At 41.0% G+C, this 19,844-nt stretch overlaps 2 protein-coding genes across 3 annotated transcripts in view; one reads left to right on the plus strand and one right to left on the minus strand.

Moving 5' to 3' along the window:
• Nucleotides 1-3,894, plus strand: part of zmp:0000001236 (mastermind-like protein 2) — a 29,214-nt gene extending 25,320 nt beyond the window's left edge. The window contains exons 3-4 of the mRNA XM_048265381.1: nucleotides 1,682-1,790; nucleotides 2,273-3,894. Of these exons, the coding sequence (XP_048121338.1) occupies nucleotides 1,682-1,790; nucleotides 2,273-3,177 (1,014 nt within the window). The 3' untranslated portion in view covers nucleotides 3,178-3,894. The remainder of the gene's footprint in view (nucleotides 1-1,681; nucleotides 1,791-2,272) is intronic.
• A 392-nt stretch (nucleotides 3,895-4,286) lies between these two features.
• mindy4b (MINDY family member 4B) lies at nucleotides 4,287-19,003 on the minus strand. Of its 2 annotated transcripts, XM_048265138.1 has the most exons (13): nucleotides 18,992-19,003; nucleotides 17,824-17,945; nucleotides 17,523-17,547; nucleotides 15,877-16,053; nucleotides 14,278-14,397; nucleotides 13,201-13,298; nucleotides 12,889-13,054; nucleotides 12,650-12,715; nucleotides 12,415-12,485; nucleotides 9,748-9,820; nucleotides 5,354-5,530; nucleotides 4,888-5,068; nucleotides 4,287-4,599 (listed from the first exon to the last, which is right to left on the minus strand). In XM_048265138.1, the coding sequence occupies exons 2-13, from the start codon at nucleotides 17,943-17,945 to the stop codon at nucleotides 4,457-4,459; spliced, it is 1,419 nt and encodes a 472-aa protein (XP_048121095.1). In that variant the 5' UTR covers nucleotides 18,992-19,003; the 3' UTR covers nucleotides 4,287-4,456. The 2 variants fall into 2 exon arrangements, with proteins under 2 accessions (XP_048121095.1, XP_048121096.1); XM_048265139.1 differs by lacking the exons at nucleotides 17,523-17,547; nucleotides 17,824-17,945; nucleotides 18,992-19,003 and adding an exon at nucleotides 16,986-17,117.
• Nucleotides 19,004-19,844: the final 841 nt, after the last annotated feature.

Genomic DNA, 19,844 nt, shown 5'->3' on the forward strand with positions numbered 1-19,844 from the left:
AGACCGGTTGTTTGGTTATGGGACAGGACCAGGAGTTCACGCTTGCGATGACATATGACCGTAGGAGTTCACTTTGGGAGAGGAGCTAGATGATGGAAGTGTTTCTCAGACCAAGAGGCATGAGGCCTCTAGGGAATATGTAGATATGTATATCTTCTGAGGAGCTTTTCAGGAAAGTATATGGAAATAATAACCTCAGTGGTGCCCCTTTAAATGTACTTCTTGTCAAAAACAACAATGTTTTATACATATCGAAATAATGTAACTGAAAGAGTAGTTTTCCCTAATGTTCTTATCCTCAATTCTTTCATATTTTTAGCTTTGCTCCATTTACACTTGAACTACATGGTTGTTTCCAGGTCAGATCTATTACAACCACAAAACAAGGACAGAATATTTTGACTCCTTTTAATGTTGGTCGGCAGTGCTGCAATTCCATGATTACTTCAGTTGCGCACGTAACTGACTGATACTGTTCAGTTGTGGGCGCCAGTTAAAGAGCTGTGGCATGCACCTACAGGTTTAGTACATTCAGCATCAAATGAAAAGGCACAGCGTGTGCTTTTTACAGACTGGCCAAGTCACTATTAACGCTCTGTTCTTTCATCAATATATTTGCCCCTTGTGTTTCTCCCAACCAACCCCCACATTGCTCTAATCTAGTTTAGTTTAAAGCTACTGCTGCATAAAAACAGATGTTGCTGCTTAACAAACAGCTGATCTACAACATGAGCGAAAGCTGTGGATGTAAACAAGACCACCCAAGCGCAGACGGATCTAGAGAGGTGGTCCTGGGAATAGAGGTGGGAGGATGAGCCAGCATGTTACACTGTAGCCTACAGCTGTTTCCATGCGTCTAAGCTGAAGGAACAAGTTCTTCAACAAGGTTGAATGGAGGGGTTAGAGAGGATGACTGTGTTTCCTGACTGAATTAAATATCTATGTTTACGTGCAGGAACATGAATGATATGTGTTGGACTTTAGTTTCCCAGAAAAAGGTACATCACAGTACAACAGTAAATCTGTCAGAGTAGTCTACATGGAACACCAGTGAGACCACTAGCAATGATGCTCTCAAGGTTAGCATGGACCTTTTTAGACCACTAGCGATGATGCTCTTAAGGTTAGCATGGACCTTTTTTGACCACTAGCAATGATGCTCTCATGGTTAGCATGGACCTTTTTTGACCACTAGCAATGATGCTCTCAAGGTTAGCATGGACCTTTTTTGACCACTAGCAATGATGCTCTCAAGGTTAGCATGGACCTTTTTTGACCACTAGCAATGATGCTCTCAAGGTTAGCATGGACCTTTTTTGACCGATGGTTGTAGAATGTCTGTATACATTTTCATTTCCGCACATCTGTGCATACCTCTACATTACTCTATATGTGTTTCCACAAAGTCCAATGAACATCATCAGAGCATATCATCCCAGTAGTCAGTATCCTTAGAGCTCTGCGTTGTCTCCTTGTTTTCCCTGAAGTTGAACCAGAGGGATAGCTTTCCTATTGGAGCACAGTCTGTAGCTTTGCTGTACTATATCATGACTTTGGCTGGGCAGAAATAGCAAAGCTATCCATATGTTACACATGCACATACACAAGTCACATGTACATAGACACTGTCATCTTAGTTCACCTGATCATCACTCAGTCAGTATATGCCTCTATGTTTTAGGATAAAGTCGGTCCCCAAGACCAGTTCAGTCATCATCTCACAAGGCCTCCCCCTGATTATGAGCAGGCCAGAATCGCTGCAGGAGGACAGCACTCAATGATATACACAGGTAATAGTCTATGATGTCATCTTAGCTTTAGTATTGTATTAACATTATTGTATTCTGTATTTTTTCAGCATTTCAGTATTGTATCCATTATATTGGTTGTTTAAGTCATGTATCATTATTTATATGGCACCATTTTACTATGAATACAATGTTTGTGTAAATCTAAAAAGATTCACACCACATAAATATCCATGTTTAGTCCAAACAACAGCAGCACAACCTCCATCTGTTCGCTTTTGCATTTAACAGGCTAGAGCTAAATAATAATAATAAAAACACATGTAACACCAGACCATTAATCATTAATCTTTTATGCCAGTGGTGAAGGCTAATGTATAGCTAACAGCAACAAAATATCAGCTTACAATGTAATGTAAATGGTGCTGACTTTGTACAGATACCCTGACCATAAACCCAGTGCTATCATTAACAGACTGGTTTATCATGGTATAGTTGTTAATGTTTGTTTGTATTGTCTTTAGGAATTAATTCCTCGCAACCTGTTGCAAAGACCAGCCCAGACCAGAGTGAGCTGCAGGCCATGCCCTGCCCCCTGCCAAACAGCCAGGCCTCTAAGATCATGCCCACTTCCAGTGACACCTTCACAAGCGGACAGGACCCCCGTCAAGGCTCCTGTGTCCAACCGTGTGTGGGCCCGCTGAGAGAACAGCAGCACCAGCACCCGTTCAACAGCAGCAACGACAGCAGAATGGGGGGATTACATCCAAACAAACTGCCACCGTTCCAGGGAGCTAACGCTCAGAGCTTTGCCTCCAACTCTGTCACAAACATCCAAGCACGTGTCAGGACTGCGGTGAGTCAGCACAGGCTGCTGGGACCAGGGCTACGTGGCTCCCCTGGTGGTGCCAGTATGGAGGCAGGCATGAGTTGGGCCCAGGGACACAAACAGACTGGGCTGGACCTGAAGAGGAGACCAGGATCCGCGGGATCCCCTGGCTCACAGCCCGACTTGGGTGGGCACCACCATTTCCCACAGACTTCGATTGGACCCCCCAATCAAGTGGCACCACATGGGGGAATGCCACCCCTCAACCCTGCCAACCTTAGGGGGCCAACCACAAGAACGTGTCCACCACAGACCCAACCCCGGGTGCCCACACCTTCCACCAATCTGAATCCAGGCTCTATATCCGAGTCAGTTTGCACTGGTCCGTTCCCCCCACCCAGCCTGAGAGGGTATCAGCAGAACAACAGCAGTAGTCGCCCAGGCCAACACACATTTGACTTTCTGCCCGAGGGGGACAACACCGTGCCGGGGGTGAACACCGACTCCGATTTTATTGACTCGCTCTTGAAATCAGGCACAGGAAATGATGACTGGATGAAGGACATTAACCTGGAAGAGATTCTTGGTGGAAACTCTTAAAGTGGCTCTCTGCAACCAGGGAGCCACTGATTAATCATGAAAGGATTCCAGAGGTTGGAATTTCTGATCAAATTGACTGCATATAACGTATACATGATGGTTATTACTAATACTAAATATGAAAATGTTTGTATATGCAAAATTATAATTACATTTTACGTCTAAAAAGAATGTGTTAGAAAGTCCATGTTGTTTTCTCCAAGCATGTTTTATATGGAGCATTTCTTAACATTTTGTGACGTGTGTATACCAGTGCATACCAGTGCTATAACAGTCAGTCATTATGTTGTAGAAACTGTAGAGGTCATTTATTTAAACATCTACAATGGGTTGTGTTCATATGATGGGCCCCAGTGATAAATATATGAATGATATTGTATCACAGTTTGCATTTTCTATAGCCTCATACCTTAAGCTTTTTAGTACTGAAGTTATAATCTGGTTCAATAATTCATCCCAAATCTGTAGACATTAAAACAAATCTTTGGCTTTCAGCTTCTGGTATCAAGGCTCGCAAGTTAGCTATTCTGTAATAAATATATTTGGATGGGTTGTCTCACTAATACATTTGTAACCAATTTATATTTTGAATCCGATAATGAAATATTTTGTAGGAAACTTTATCTGATGTTGATGTCCAAGATACACGCCTCCATTGTCAATTACACCTTTGTATACTGGTAATAACCTGTAACATAAAAAGCAATGTTGATTATATATAATGTTGAGTTGTCAGCATCATTCCATTGTATGTTATTGATTGATTCAATTGGGTTAATTTTAATCATATCTTGTTTATTAACCATTATAAGTAATATTTCCCCTAGCACAAAATAGGTTTTTAATGATTAAATTAAAAAGGATGCTGAAACTTTGATTCCCTCGACCAGCTCTCAGCCTCATCAGTATTCAGCTCATAGCACCCATGGTGTTCTGGTATGACTACACAACTAGTCCTGTACTAACCAATGACAATTCTTTATAAACTCTGGATGATGGATAATGCAAAATGGATTGATGGGTTGACCCAAATAATGGTGAATTATTTTATTACACACAATTATTATACATGACAAGACATCACCTATGTGACAGATATTCTGGCAGCAACTGTGTTACTGTAAAATTGTTTGTTTTTAAAGGTAGAATCTGCCATTTGGTTCCAGTTTCACAAAAAGTGGTTGATTTGAGCTCAACATTTTGATACCTCATGTTTTCTATAGCTTGTGTCATATTCTTTGAACTGAATAAGGACAAGCACAGATGCCATTTAGCCTTGTCAGAAGAAAGGCACTGTCCCATTCCAGTCGATGGCTGCCCCTTCCCATTTGGTACGAATTGTCATCTCAACAGAAGGGAATCTCTTCTCGGGGTCCCCCTGGACATCCCGTTTCTCCAACTCCCAGTGATGGGAATGGGTGTCTGGAGAGAGTGTGAGTTCCAAATGAAACAAGATTAAAGGGGAAACTTTATGGAATGAGGAAAAGTTTAACTATCATGACAAGACAAAATGTAAACACATAATTGTAAACACATAATTGTTTGCATACATGATGAGGAGCCAGAGGCCCAGATTCCCCCAAATGATTGAATGAAGAGGACTTTCACAGGCAACAGATGGACTAATATATCCTCTTTGGAGTCAGAAAGTGGTAAATGGCCAATTTAACCTTTTTCCTGATGTAGTGCTTGATCATAAGGATAACTCACCTATGGTTAGCACAGCAGTGCTGGTCTGGGTGGACTGGCCATTGTAGAAGTACAGGTGGAAAAGATGTTCCATCTTCCAGTCAGAGAGGAGCGAACGATGTGGACTGAAGATGATGCTGTAGGTGTCATTGATGCTACATACCCAGATGGGCAGCTTTGGCGTCTTCAACATGCTGCCAACCTGCCAGAACACAGCAGGAAGCCACAACAGAGAAACTGAACCATGCCAATCCATATACCAATCCAAATTGCTATGCTATGCTATGCCATGCTACATCCAACTGAGACACGCTAGATTCCATTTAGAAAATTTAGTAAATTAATTTAAGTTCATGTGATGTTTCAGCATGTTAAAACACATCAGACATTCATCAAAAGGAAGACTCAAACTCATCAAAGAAACCAGATACTCAAACTGAAATGAAAATATTGGCTGTAATATATTAGGTGTCATTTTTGAACATACCACTGGCAGTTTGCCCTGTTCTAGCTGCTCTCTGCTCCAGTGCAGGTAACCAACATCACTGCGTGCCAGAACCCCATGAAGAGGGTGCTCCAGCAGATGACCATCCTCATCATACAGCAGGGTCCCATTGAAGACTTTAGGATTGGCTCGTCCAGTCAGCAAAAGGTTCAGCAGTGCCTGATGTAAAACATAGATGGACCTAGAGTTTGCTGACGGAGACACATTTGCTTGAAGCCTTAACAGTTAAGAATAGCATAATGTCATTACAAAGATCATAGGCTCCATTTTTGTGTGTGCATTTGCAGTACACAAAAACTGGGTAAAAAGAATTAGGGTAACAATAAATACTTTAATAATAAAGACTAGAGACTACCAGCCGATGAGATTGCAGGGGTTAAAGCACTAGTAATCACATGAGATAGTGGTAGGAGGAGGAAGAGGAAGGGAAGTGCATGGGAGGTGCAGGGCTGGCTAGTAACTGATTACAAGGCATCTAGATGATCATATTACAAAATAAAACAAGTAACTATAATCAGACCAGATTACATAAGAAAAATGTGTATCAGATTATAATTACATTGTCGAAGATTACTTGATTACATTTTGTTTATGTGTTTCAATACATACAAGGATACAAGGATACAAGGAAGTTTATTGTCACATGCATATAGTTACTGGAAGTAAGAAATGCAGTGAAATTATGTCTGGTGTCAGCCTATTTGTGCATTTATTGGGGGTAAAAGTGCAGTAGAAGAGGGGTTTAGTAGATTAAGTGGCAAGGGCTGCATAAGAAAGGTGGGGGAGGATTGGGATTGGGGGCACCAACAAGGAGCACCCAAGAGCAACAAGGGCAAGGAAAAACTCCCTTACCAAGGAAGAATCCACGGCTCAAGGGGCTAACCCAACTGCCAGAGGTCTTGGTGTGTGTGTTGGGGGGATGACAGGGGAGATGGGATAGTGTGCTGTGTATGTGGGGAGAGGGCAGTGTGCAATATGTGTGTTGGAGAAGCTTCCTAATGAAATAATGTGCTGTGTATGTAGGGGAGGGGGGGCAGAAAGGCTAGGCAATCAAGGACATGGGTAGATGGAGGAGAAATCAAAATAATAAATAAAAAGTTCTATGGAGATGTGCAAAAGTTGGAGAAAGTCAGATATGTGTGTGTGTGTGTGTGTGTGTGCGCAGGCGCGCGGGAACCTATTTTTGACCAGGGGTGCTGAATAACAAAAATTATGGATGTCCGACGATTTCTCCCCTCCTGGACATGTTTCGGATTTTGACTGCTAAATACATCATTTTAGTGCGGTGTGCGGGTGACAGAGAGAAGTTTTAGGGATCAATAAAGTATATCTATCTATCTATCTATCTACGTCCTGGGCAGCCACAAATTCCAATGTTCCGCGACAGCACTCCGACTCCAGTGCACCCACAGAAGCGCACTTGACATCATTAGCCTATTTCAGTATAGCTAAGGAAAATTACTTTTCTGATCGTCAAAACCACACCAGAGATGTTTGGCTTTAAATATAGGCTAATAATCAGGCTGCAATGATCTCGCAAATAATTCCTGAATAGCCTAAAGTGTGTCGTCTCCACAGCAAGAATGTGTCCTAATAATTTCTATCTGCGACTAGTGAAATGATTTCACTAGCTATAATTTATTCATTTTGCAAAATGTACAACACAATTAAAGTTTCTTTCAGCTTATCCATGCTTTTTTGAAAGTGTAAATCGCATAGAATATGTAGGCCTATATCAATCGTAGGCCTACACACTTGATCGCTATCACCAGAGCCCGTTTACAGATTAGACATTCTCTGGCTATCACATAGCTGAAACCACGCTACGGTTCTTACAGTAACTGACTCACGTTCACGTTGATCTCTATAACTGTTAATTTTTAGTAGCCTATATTCCAACCAATCCATAACACTTTTTTGCTATTTGACTCATCATTTCACATACACAAATATAAATAATGACAGACAGCGAATTAGTAGCCTAATTATTTAAAAATATAGGCTATGTAACAAATTTTAAAAATCTATCTCCTGCCAGCAGGGGGTGCTGCAGCACCCTCAGCACCCCCCTTCCCGCGCCCTTGTGTGTGTGTGTGTGTGTGTGTGTGTGTTTTTTGACGTGTGATGAAATAAGAAAATAAATAAAAGGTCTGTAGCATAGGGAGAGGGATGTAAAAGTGCTAAAAGTGTTGTAGGTGTGTGTGTGTGTGTGTGTGTGTGTGGGGTCATGAGTGCTGAGGAGTGAATGAGTGCAAAGTCTGTATAGTGTGAGTTCAGAGTTGGGAAATGTTTGAGAGTGCTGAGGAGTGAATGTGTGCAAAGTCAGTATAGTGTGATGGATGGATGGCCTGGGGATAAAAACTTCTCCTGAGTCTCTCAGTTCTGGCTTTGTGACTACATAGGCGTCTTCTTGATTTCAGCGGTAGGAACAATCCATTGTTAGGATGAGAAGAGTCCTTCAGAATCTTTTGGGCTCTTAGGAGTACTCTTCTGGAATAGATATCTTGTAGAGCAGGGAGTTGAGTTCTTATAGTACGTTCAGCTGAGCGCACTACTCTCTGCAGAGTACTACAATCTCTAACTGTGGAGTTCCCATACCAGGTGATGATGCTACCAGTTAGAACACTCTCAACCGCTGAAGTGTAGAAGGCCTTCATGATGGATGTAGAAACTTTGAATTTCCTTAGCTGACGAAGGAAGTAGAGTCGTTGTCTGGACTTCTTTAGAACATATTGAGTGTTATAAGTCCATGTTAAAACCACATGCTTTGCAGTCATATTTCAGTAATTCTGACCAAAAGGCACTGCACGTATTGGAGAGGCCACCATGCCCACATAGTTTGGTCTGCAAGCACATGGCTGGTATCACTGGAAAGCTGAGACCCAGTAGATTTTTCAGGATAACCATGTGAAGTTATCAGAAAGGGCCACAGAGGCTGGAATAAAGTTTTTTGTTACTGCCGTATACCAACACCATTGAACAGACCACATTTTTAGACTTTGGGTCACCTTCATGACCTCAGAGACACAACTGGGCTCTAGCACCAGGTCTTGTGGAGTTGTGTGTAAAGTTTGGTTCAAATAGGAGAAAGTATTATTATTTTTATTTATATTATTATTATTTTTGTAAAGGTATATACCGCCGTCGACAATGATTCACACCCCTATTCACCTAGCTGCTAACATTGGCTGGGCCGTGGTGTATTTTACTCATCAAAAAGCGCTTCTTTTGTGCATTAGGCGTGTTCGACTTCAGGCAGATCTGTGCAGATCTGACTTGATGTGATGCATGCTGGGTTGAACACAATGCATACTGGGATGGACGCAATGCTTACTGGTTAGAAATTTTGTCCGACTTCTGTCAGCCGGGGAGGGACTTACCACCGTGACACCATGTCACATGACCTTAAAATATCGCGGGAGTCTTAGGGTGCATTCAGAGCACCTCGGAATGACAAGGACCGCCCCCATGGCTACATTAGGCGTGTTCGACTTGGACTGAGTCTGACTTGGTCTGGCTTTCTACGTAAACGTGTCCCATGGCCTTAAAATATCGCGGGAGGCTTAGCCTGCAGACAGATCTTGCAGTTGCCTTCCACGAGCTGCACGAGCTGAAACACGCCCTCATGACGTCAGTTCAAAGACGTGATAGGGCCATTTGGGAGGAATGTCCTCATGACGATTATGACGGGAGTCTCATGCTGCTTCCTTATGTTGGAAGACACAATGCCAGTATTTTACCTATTAAATAGGCCAATTTGCACCCCCAATACACACTCGCAAACACACACAGTCAAGGGCCCTTTCAATCCACTTTTTTTCTCTATCAATTTGTCTGAACCAGACAAAAAGGGTCAAACTCCTACCCTAGAGAATAACATTGCATAATGCAATAGAAGGTATTCTGGGTGAGCATTGACATTTTCAGACATGCTATTCTTCGTACATATCCGTGTAGTATCAAAATGATCTTAATTGAGTGTCTTTTTTTATTCAATGTATTGAGTTTTTTATTTTGAAGTAATCCAAAAGTATTCAAATTACGTTACATTATTTTTGTAATCCAATCAATTACGTGACTGATGATTCTGTAATGGATTACATTTCAAAGTAATCTGACCCAACACTGGGAAGGTGCATGTTAGATGTGTTGGGTTGATGGAGATGCTAGGAGAGGAGGTACTCTCGGAAGAGTTGAGTCTTCAAAAGCTTCTTGAAGATAGAGAAGGATGCCCCGGCTCTGGTAACACTTGGTAGTCTGTTCCACCATCAGGGAACTACAAATGAGAATAGTCTGGATTGCCGTGTGTATAGGGGCAGCATGCCAGACTACACCTATAACTAGAACAGTTCCACACTACAAAGCACTTTTCTTACCTGTCGACATATAAAGTTCCCCAAACTCTGCTGTAGTAGATGAGTGGTGGTTCTGTCCAGGTCTTCCCTCAACCTTTTCAAAAGAGATTAGATATGAGTTGAGTGGCAACTGATCACTGTTAACTCATTGAGTGCCTTTTCCTTCCCATGCGTTGAGTGCCAAAAACGTAATATTACGTTTTTAGCTTTTTTTTTAAATTACGAAACTAGACACTCTAACACACCTTATATGTGATTTTGGGAACTCTGTAATGAATGGAAATGAAATATATGACGATCGTGGAACTCATGAAAACGCACAATCTGGACATTTTATCTGGACATTTTATCATAACTCGGTTGCCGCTTTGGGTCGAATCAGTGGCGCATGCATGTCAGGTCAAAACCAGGCCATTTTCGTGGGTCTATCACTAGGTGGCAGTCTCGCCAGGTCTCACTGATCACTTCCCGGAAAGTTTACACAAGTAAGTAACAGGCAACACTTTTTTTGATGAAAACTAGCTACTGTTTAGCTTGGGATTTCTCAGGAACAGAGGCGTGTAGAAATACACGGTTTGCACCCACCGAGAGCTTAAAGTCTCACCTTTTAATCAAGCTATTGTATGTGTTCATAGCTATAACACAGAATATGCTGTGGCTGCACAAAAATAATCAACAATGGTCTAGATTGCTGGCACTCTAGGACAAAGCTCCCAAAAACAGCTTGGCATTCAATGAGTTGAATGACACACATGCAGCTGTTGTGGTCCCTAGGAGACGGCTTACATATGAGAGGACATCAAAGGAATTGAATGCTGGTTGTCTTCAACTGTTATTCAGTTTGTCCACATCGAGTTATTTTTCTGAAATGTGAGTACCATACAAAACACTGCTACCCTGGTTGCTCTGTCCACTACCTCCCGTCCCACTAGACCAGGAGGTGGGACTGGCTTCTCATGCCCAACAAATGGAAATGTACTCATCTCCAGGCAAACACCCCTCTTTTCAGCACCATGTTTTTTTCAGCACCAAGTCATTTACTATACACATGTACAAGGACAAATGTGTGCTTTTGTGGATTAACAACCTGTTGTTTTCCATTCATAAGCATGGCTGCTCACTATTCATTCTAGGTGACATGAACATCCGCGTAAACAGTCCAAGCTCTGCTTTCCTGTTCCAGATTTTCTGTCCCTGGTACATTAATTTGACCTTAAAAAAGGTTTACAGCTCTCCAACTCATAAAGCTGGCACAGAACCTGACCTCATTCTCATTCAAAAGTGTGCCACAGACAGCCTAACGATCACGTCTAATACGCCCCTTCAGCCATTATTTCCTTTATTTCACTGTCCGAATGCCCTCTGTACCACCACAAACTGTAACGTGTCTCTCACTCACTTTTCCTCTGAGGTAGCCTCTGCTCATAAGCCATATTTTACTTTGGGGTAAGAAGAGCTCATTTTTTACTTCTACACCATAAGCCAATGCATTCATGACAAGATGATCGTAATATAATCCTGTAGAGTTTGATGCCCCATCATTTTAAAATCTTGTAGTGTGTGCATGTTTGAGATTAAGGAAAAGTGGAGAGACTCAAGTGTGTGATGCAACCTGATTTCTAAATCGGTTAGGATTTAAAACGCCTTTAGTGTGAGTCTGGCTTTATGAGTCTTCCTATCTCTCTCTCTCTCTCTCTGCTCAGCCCTCTCACTAAAGGCATAGCATCTGCAAGCCAAACATACAGCAGTCCCTACTACATGCATTCCTCTGTGTCCTGAGACAGAGACTCTCTCCAGCCAATGACACACCTCCCTCTGCCAGAACTCTAGCTGAGGGCAAGGGTCCCTATACATATCCACCATACCCCATTCCTACCAACCTCCTCCAAGCCCAAGCCATATCTCCCACCATTGTGCCAGTGATCATACATGTGATAAATGCTTCACTGGCTTGAGGAACATTTCCAACCACATTCAGGCTTGGATAACACAACTTCTCAAAAAGCCCTCATCTCTGCTCAAGTTAAGAACATGTCTCCATTGTCTCAAGTTTCCCATACCATCTAATGCTATCAAAAGTGCGGATTTCAAACAGACCTCTTGACACCAATCTTGGCTTGCCTCTCAGACATCAAAATGAATGAAGGAATGGCACCTTTAGCTAAACCTCTACCGAAGACTGAAATCCTGGTCATCTCGGCCAATCACATCAACATAAAAGTTGAATTAACTTAAGTTGAAGTAACAAAGCATTTTTGTTACTTCAACCCAAACCCTCTGGCATCCACTGGCTACCTATGGCTGCTTGAATCAAATTCAATTAGGCTAACTAATGCTTGCCTGTAGAAGTCACTGCATTCAATGCATCCATTTGAAGTTAATCATACAGCATTATGCTCCCTCTTGGGTTCTTTCAAGAAACATTGTCTGTCACTGTCACACAAGGCTATTTCAGTCTAGACTTTCCTTCACTTTCAAGCCTTCCCCTTTTCTCATCAATCTGGAAAAAACAATGTAACAAATGTTAATTTCTGTGACAAAGTATCCTCATCATATCCACTGCTATCGCTGTATCACGTGATTTTTTAAGGAAACAGCAAATTAAGGCAGCGTGCAGAGAGATGGACAGAAAGGAAGACCCTGAACAAACCAGCAATGGTCTGGTGGAGGAAGATGTCAGTTTCCTACCTATTTATAGTCCTGGACAGAATCAGGCTGTAGAGAAAGAGGATCACTCCATGGCTCCCCTCCTCTTTAAACTGAAAAGTGCAAATGAAACAAGGTCTCTAACCAAAATTCCAATGACTCATGACATAGATCTTATATGTTTGATATACTGTGTACAGAACAAGAAGATTATAACTAAGAGAAAATAATCTATATGTATGTTGTGTGATTGGAGATAGCAATAAAGGGAACGCACACACTGGATATGCTCATAGATGAACTTCTCTGTGTCTTCTTTTCTAGCAAAGCTGAAGAGCTGTAGCTGCAGAAAAGAGCAAAGTATACGGTCAACCTTCAACAGAAGTGACCAAGAGTCTTGCAAAATGCCGTGTTCCTTGACAAAGCACTAGTGTTTATCAGGCCTTTATAACGCTGAAACACACTCAGGTTCATTTGTTCAGTAGAAAGAAAAGTGAGACGTTGAAGTGTCAGTACCCTCTCTGTGAAATTGTCAGGTTTGTAGTCCAAGAGTGGGGTGAAACAACATTCTGAGGTTACCAGGGCAACAGTGGCAGCCTGTTCATCTCCAGCTGTCCACAGGATATCTGCCAGAGCAGAGGCCAGAGCACGCTCCTGCTCCTTCTCATCCACCTCCTCCAGGCTGACAGGTGTGGAGTGGATAGAGAAAGGGGCAAAATGTGACAGTGTTGTTAATTATATTATATATATATATATATATATATATATATATATATATATATATATATTCACAGGGGGCCTTTGAGAGATTTGGATTGGTCATCTCACCTCTGCATGCCGTAACAATCAGAGTTGGTCTTCCGTGAAAAGAGGAGATATTTGATTATATTTGCCTGAACCACCATCTGAATTGCTCGGGCACCACCCTATAAGAGAAACTCTCTTTACACCCTTACATGTCAATATTGGAACAAATACATCAGGTCATTTCTACCATCATTACCAGAGCTTACTTATTGCTTGTTTAAAGATATACAGTATCACTCCAGCAATTGATTAACCCCTAAAATCTCATCTTAGTTTCTAATCTTAACAGATACATATTCATTTTTTTCCATGAAAAAAATCCCTTCATGGCCATGAAATGGCTTATGGCCTTTGCATCTCTACTCCCTTTGCCTCATATTTGACGTGGAGAGCTAATTGCAATCCCAGAGGTCTATATTAGGCTGTACCAAACACCCCCTTCACTCTAAGTTTGCCACTCTTCCTTCAGGTCGGAGATTTACAGCACTAGTGCAATAGAAGTAAAAACTCTTTTGTTGCCTGGACAATAAATCTGCTAAATGTTGCTCGATGCTGAAACATATCACTAACTTGAGAAATCCCCAGCAGGTTAAGACTGGGGTGATGAAAAGGCATTATTGCAGTATGTTTGCTGCTTACTGTTGCTATATATGTTTGTATTGTATTGTTGACATTTGGCATAATAAAGTAACTGAACTGAACTCTAACACGTTAGGTTGATTATCTTGCAAAGCTAAATGTGCATCTGAGTCCTCGGGGGAAAAATCCAAATATTATTTGAAAAACTACACCCCGCAGGTTAGTCAGGATTGGGTTTTATGAATTTGGTTCAATGACGGGTTGTTCTGATTCGTTATTTTGAAATATCAACTAGTGCACTGCCCACCTGAAATACTCAGCCATGGTGGACACATTAAAAAGGTTAAAAAGTTTTTGCCGGAGTGGGTCATTTAGGTTATTGCTATTTCTGTACTTCTGCACTAACATAACACAACCCTCAGTCTTCCAGAGCTACGAAGCTAAGAAGCTCTGAAAGGCTTGCCAGACACAGTGTGAAAGTCACTGAACCCATTAAACAGACACAAAAAGGGAGCTTACCCGCTCTGCCTCCAAAGCATATGACAGAACTGAGTAGGGCTCTCTGAATTTAAAGAAAGATTTCTTCCACTCATAGTTGAAGATATGAAACACATTGCCAAAAAGGATCTTCCGAAGACTCTGTAAATTAAGGTGAAAACAAACAACAAAATCAAAAGGCTGAATTCCATTATTTTAGTGCAGTGTTTCTCAAAGTGTGGTCCGGGGACCACTGGTGGTCCGCAAGCTATCCCAAGTGGTCCGCGAGCAGACGTGGTAAAATATAATATAGATGAGTTGTTTGCCATATTGAACTAACTTGTATGTAAATCCAAACAGTTCTGCAATGCTGCCTATGTAAGTTATGCCAGTTTAAATCATATGAATTCTCTGACACAATAAGCAAGGTGCAAAGAAAATAAGCAATGTGGCTCAGTGAATAAGCCTATTGTGTAAATAAGTATTTAAGTAGGTCTACTCTTTTTTTTTTAGCTAGGTGGTCCGTGAGGTTTTTTTTTATTGATTAAGTGGTCCTTGGTCTGAAAAGGATTGAGAAACACTGTTTTAGTGTAGCAAATGTGATTCATATGGCCCCACTGCCTATCTATTTTCAGAAGTTGCAAATCTTTTGGTTTGTTTGCTTGTTTTGGTTCATGTAATTGCTGCATCTAAATGATCTAACTGTCATATTTGAAGTATGCAGTCACAAGAAAAACTAGCTATCTATAAACATACATCTGTTGTAAACATATGTATGCTATTGCTATAACTACAGACAATACTCAAGACAAGATGCATTATTAGTTACATGAACTATTACTGCACAGACCCAAATGTGCAGAAATGCAACTGCAGGTAACAAACACATACACTTTGAAGGTGCTGTCAGCAATTGTACGCGATTTCAAGCCCATAACATCTCCTCACAATCCGCTAGCTTCCCATTCTGTGAGTACACTGCAAAAAAAAAAAAACCTGGTCTCTGTAGGCAGCCCAGGCTCCGAAAACTGGAAACAAACAAAGTGGGGGCAGCCTGTCCCGAAACAAAAACAAGTTTCTCTAGGAATACTGAAAGGAGGGGTGAGCTACCTCTCTGGTATGTTTCGTTTGGTCCTTGGTTAAAATATAATACATGTTGTTTTCACAAATGCGTCTGCCAATTATTTTAAATATACACATATACATAAATAAACGCGACTTCCTGCGCAAACGCTGACTGCATCTTTAATCAACAGTTAGGCAGGTGTGAGAAAGTAAATCTTAGCTCTGTTTTCCCTACAACAAACTCACTGAGTCAATGCTTAACTCCTTTGTTTAAGACATTCATGAATAAATTAAGTGCGTAATGCCAGGTGTTTAGGGTTCACCACACACACACACACACACACACACACACACACACACACACACACCTTCATTATCCCCCACACAAGTTATACAGAGATACAGATGTATGTAGATGAAACAAACATACAACACATAGCCAAACCCAGCCCCAGGAGCACAGATATGTCCGTATCTCTTCTCACAACAACCACTTGACAGCGGAGGCTCACAGTGAGAGTGTAGCAGTGGTCCGGTGTCTGGTGTCACATATCCAGCTCAGGTTGCAGGACTCACCACAGCCAGCTCTGGGGACACAGGGTCCCCACCCAGACTTGGGGGCACAGCCAGAGCTCGAGGGACAGAGTAAGGGACGGTCAGCTGGTGGCCCTGACCGCGCGAAGACTTTGTGGCAGACGCAGACCTGGAGGCATCCTCTGCATTCTCTTCTGCTTTAAACCGTTCAGGTGGCCTCTGAGAAAAACAGAGAGAGAGCATGGCTGTCATCCCAAATAGCTCGGAGACAGTGAGATAAATGATGGAAAACCGGCGACCCGGGTTCGATTCCCGCCCCATGGTCCTTTCCGGATCCCACCCCGATTCTCTCTCCCACTCATTTCCTGTCATTCTCACTGTCCTGTCTAATTAAAGGCATAAAAAGGCCAAAAAAAATATATACTCTAATTTGATGAAAACTGTGAGCCACCTCTCAAATGACATTTTACAGCATTTCACTGATATTTTACACGTCTCACTATAGTATGACACAATAGTGAGATAACTACAGTACATACATTAAAGAAATAAGTACTTTTTATCTGGATTTGAGAGAATGAAAAAGAACACCCATACAAGACTGACAGAGAATGGAGATTAAATAAGTGATGTCTGCTTCTGATTTAAATGGCTGTCACATTGAGGAGAAAAGAGCCAAAAGACACACGCCTGAATGCAAAATGCTGTTTGCTTACATGTAAGCCACAGTATATCATCACTCACTGAACATACACATGATACGATTGCAGTGAGTTCAGTGAATATCTTTAAAAAAGACCTGAAAGCAAACCTGTATATGACAGCTTCTAGTTAACTCATTTTATCTTGTAGCCTGCATTGTATGAAAGGTGCTATACAAATAAAGTTTATTAACATTTGTATTATTATTATTATTATTATTATTATAAGATTACATATATATACATATATTTGTTGTCCCAGTGTTCTTCCACACATGCAAATGTACATTACATTCATATAAAACCCCTTCAGTAAAAAGGTATATGGTTATCATCACCATGATTATCTAAAAATATAAGATACATCTAGTTAAGGATACTTTAGGACAGCTACTATAGAATATGAACAGTCAAATAAATGTAAGATAACCACTGTAGGATACTACTCACATCCCGATTCTTCTTCACCTCTTCCTGGAGAAGTTCAATGTATCCTAGTCTGGTGGGCTGCAACGCTCTAATGTTCTGCAGAAGCGCCTGGTAGTCTGTCATTACAGGATCTAAGACACCTCACCAACTTTCAAATGTAAACTCTAAAACATGGAGCTAGCTCATTGTCAGACAAACATACTCTATGAGACAGACAGACAGGCAGACAGACAGAGAGAGAGAGCAAAACTACACAGACAGAGAGAGAGAGAGAGATGCAAAACTACACAGACACAGACAAAGACACACACACACACATACACCTCTGGACCCTAGCTGCACCTACACATATCAGGTTCTCTGACAGTGATCAAATGGGTAACGACGCAATGGATACACACAAAAACACCAATAGCCTTCTCTGATATAACTCTGCCTGACAGAATGAATGCCACCTGAGAATGTTACCTATGAGTAATGTAACATTAGCAGGAAGGGCATTATGCAGCCTCTCACCGGTGTGGTATTTAAAACGTGATGGATAGAATTCTGGCTTACCTTAGCAAAAGTTCGCAGTTCCAACCTAAGACGCAAAAATATAATTGGCTGAACGCGTGCACTATCCATGTTTGACATTTGAAAGGTAATACAATAATCAATGACATATAACGAAGTAGTCAGTGTGGTAGCTAGTAAAACAATGTTTCAATTTCAATTCAATTTCAATTTATTGTGCTTATAGAGCGCCAAAACATTACATATGTATCATGGCGCTTTACAGAATGTAGGCAGTCAGAGAAAAAGGAAAGAAAGGAAGAAAAGAAAAGAAAGAGAGAGCTTCGTCTCACGCTTTAGTTACCCTCGCGCATTGAAGAGCGCTCTCTTCCGATCCAGGTCTGCTATCAATTGAAGAATTTCCTCCAATTCCATGTTGACGTCTTTTGCTTTGGGTGTCTCTGAGTTGTCCGTGTCTTCTTCCATCTACAAGAAATAAAGTCAGTTTGCTGTAAAGGTTGTTCTAAACAATCCGAGTTTCTTCATGTCTGAAACAAAATAGCGTTTGTTTGGACGACTGCGTAAAGACGACGGATTGTTGCAACGCAAGCTTGCTGTTTACTGGTCCACCCAACGGATCCACGTTACAACAGTTTTGGTGTATGCTTAAAACTCAAGAGCGTCTCTTGTACTCAGGTTGCTAATGTGCAAGAAAAGCATATTGTCTGAAATAAAATATGGAAATTGGAAGGAGAATTTCAAGTATGGGCTATAAACGCAATATGGCTTTTATTTCATCTAGAATACTGCTGGCAACATCAGGGACTGTAATTATACATTATGCCCAAATCACATCATGCCCTGTCCTTAATGACTGAAGTGCTATAGGCTACTTTACGCAACCACGTAGGCTAGCCCAATCAAAGCCATTTGAATCATTGTATGTGGATAGTTCTTGCTGTATATGGAGCAGTTTTGCATAGTTCTATTATGGTCAGGTTCTCTGTGGAGTGTTTCCTTTTCTGTGCCTTCTGTCAAAGTTGACACATTTTCTGTTATTATATGCCTTAGACATGCTGCAGTTTTATGCAGTTCTTAGTTTTCTTTCTTTACCAACGCAGTTCTGCAGTCTCTTTGTGCAAATGTATACACATATATATATACATATATATATATATACATATATATATATATATATATATATATATATATATATATATATATAAATATCATGTAGACAAACCATTATTTTTCCAACTTTAACATGGCAAGGGGCCATATTATAAGGGGACATATTATTTATGAGGTTTAACATTGTTCAGATTTCATGTATTATTCTCAGTATAAAATATGCTTTGTTCAGAAGTTAAACCTCTTCAGTTCCCTCTAACATGTAAACGTTAAAACGCAGGCTGCACAAAATGTAATTAATTTTACATTGAATGTTTTTCTCAATTTTGTTACATCTCGGTAGTTCACACATACTTATACTGCTACATGAAAGTGTACTAGTATGTTTAAATCAGACTTACTGTAGTAGTCCCACAGAGTTTCTACAAGGAGCTGCAGTGAGGTGAGAGCATGAAGGACAAGGTGATGTGCTGGAGTGTGCTAGAGTCCTCCTTGAGATGCCAGACACCCAATTCTTGAGAGTGCATCAGAGCAATGGTGGGTTTTTTAAAGTTATCCCTAATGAATATGCATGGGCTAATGGATACCAAACACTGATTTTCCAAGGGTGAGTTTCTTTGTTTGTGGGAGGAGCACCTGTGCATAGAGCTCAGTGTTGTCATCACCTGCACCAAACCCCCAGACAACTGAAAGAGAACATCACTTTACAGCCACAAGAGCGATGGACTTTTCCCCTGAAATAGAGCTGCTAATATGATTTGATCTGGTTATGTGGTTCAATGTGTGTCTGTCATACTCACATTGGATATGCATATGTATTGCCATCTAGTGGACGGCTATCATTAAAGTTACAGTGCACTTCGGATACCAATATCCCATCTGAGATCACTGACTCAGATCCAGATGTAAATGAAAAGAATACAAAAACAGGCTTAGACACTTCAATGGCTGCAGAAAGGGGTTCATACTCAAATACCTCATTTGCCATTTTTACACATTTCTTTCCTGATTGCTGTGAAAACACCCACAGCAAAATACTTTACTGATCTCCTGTATTTTTACAACTAACACTAGATTAATCATAATAAGTTCATAGTGTTGTAGGATGTATTGTAACTTTTAGTTATAACTGTCATATTGTTTTATCATTTGGTCTGTCCTTTACTGTGCCTATTTTTCTGTTTAGTAATGTTGTACAAGCACTTATGTAGTCCTGTGAAATGAAGGGACTAATATATAAAGAACAAGCACACT

This window comes from Alosa alosa, chromosome 15 (genome assembly GCF_017589495.1).
Source record: "Alosa alosa isolate M-15738 ecotype Scorff River chromosome 15, AALO_Geno_1.1, whole genome shotgun sequence".
NCBI lineage: Eukaryota > Metazoa > Chordata > Actinopteri > Clupeiformes > Clupeidae > Alosa > Alosa alosa.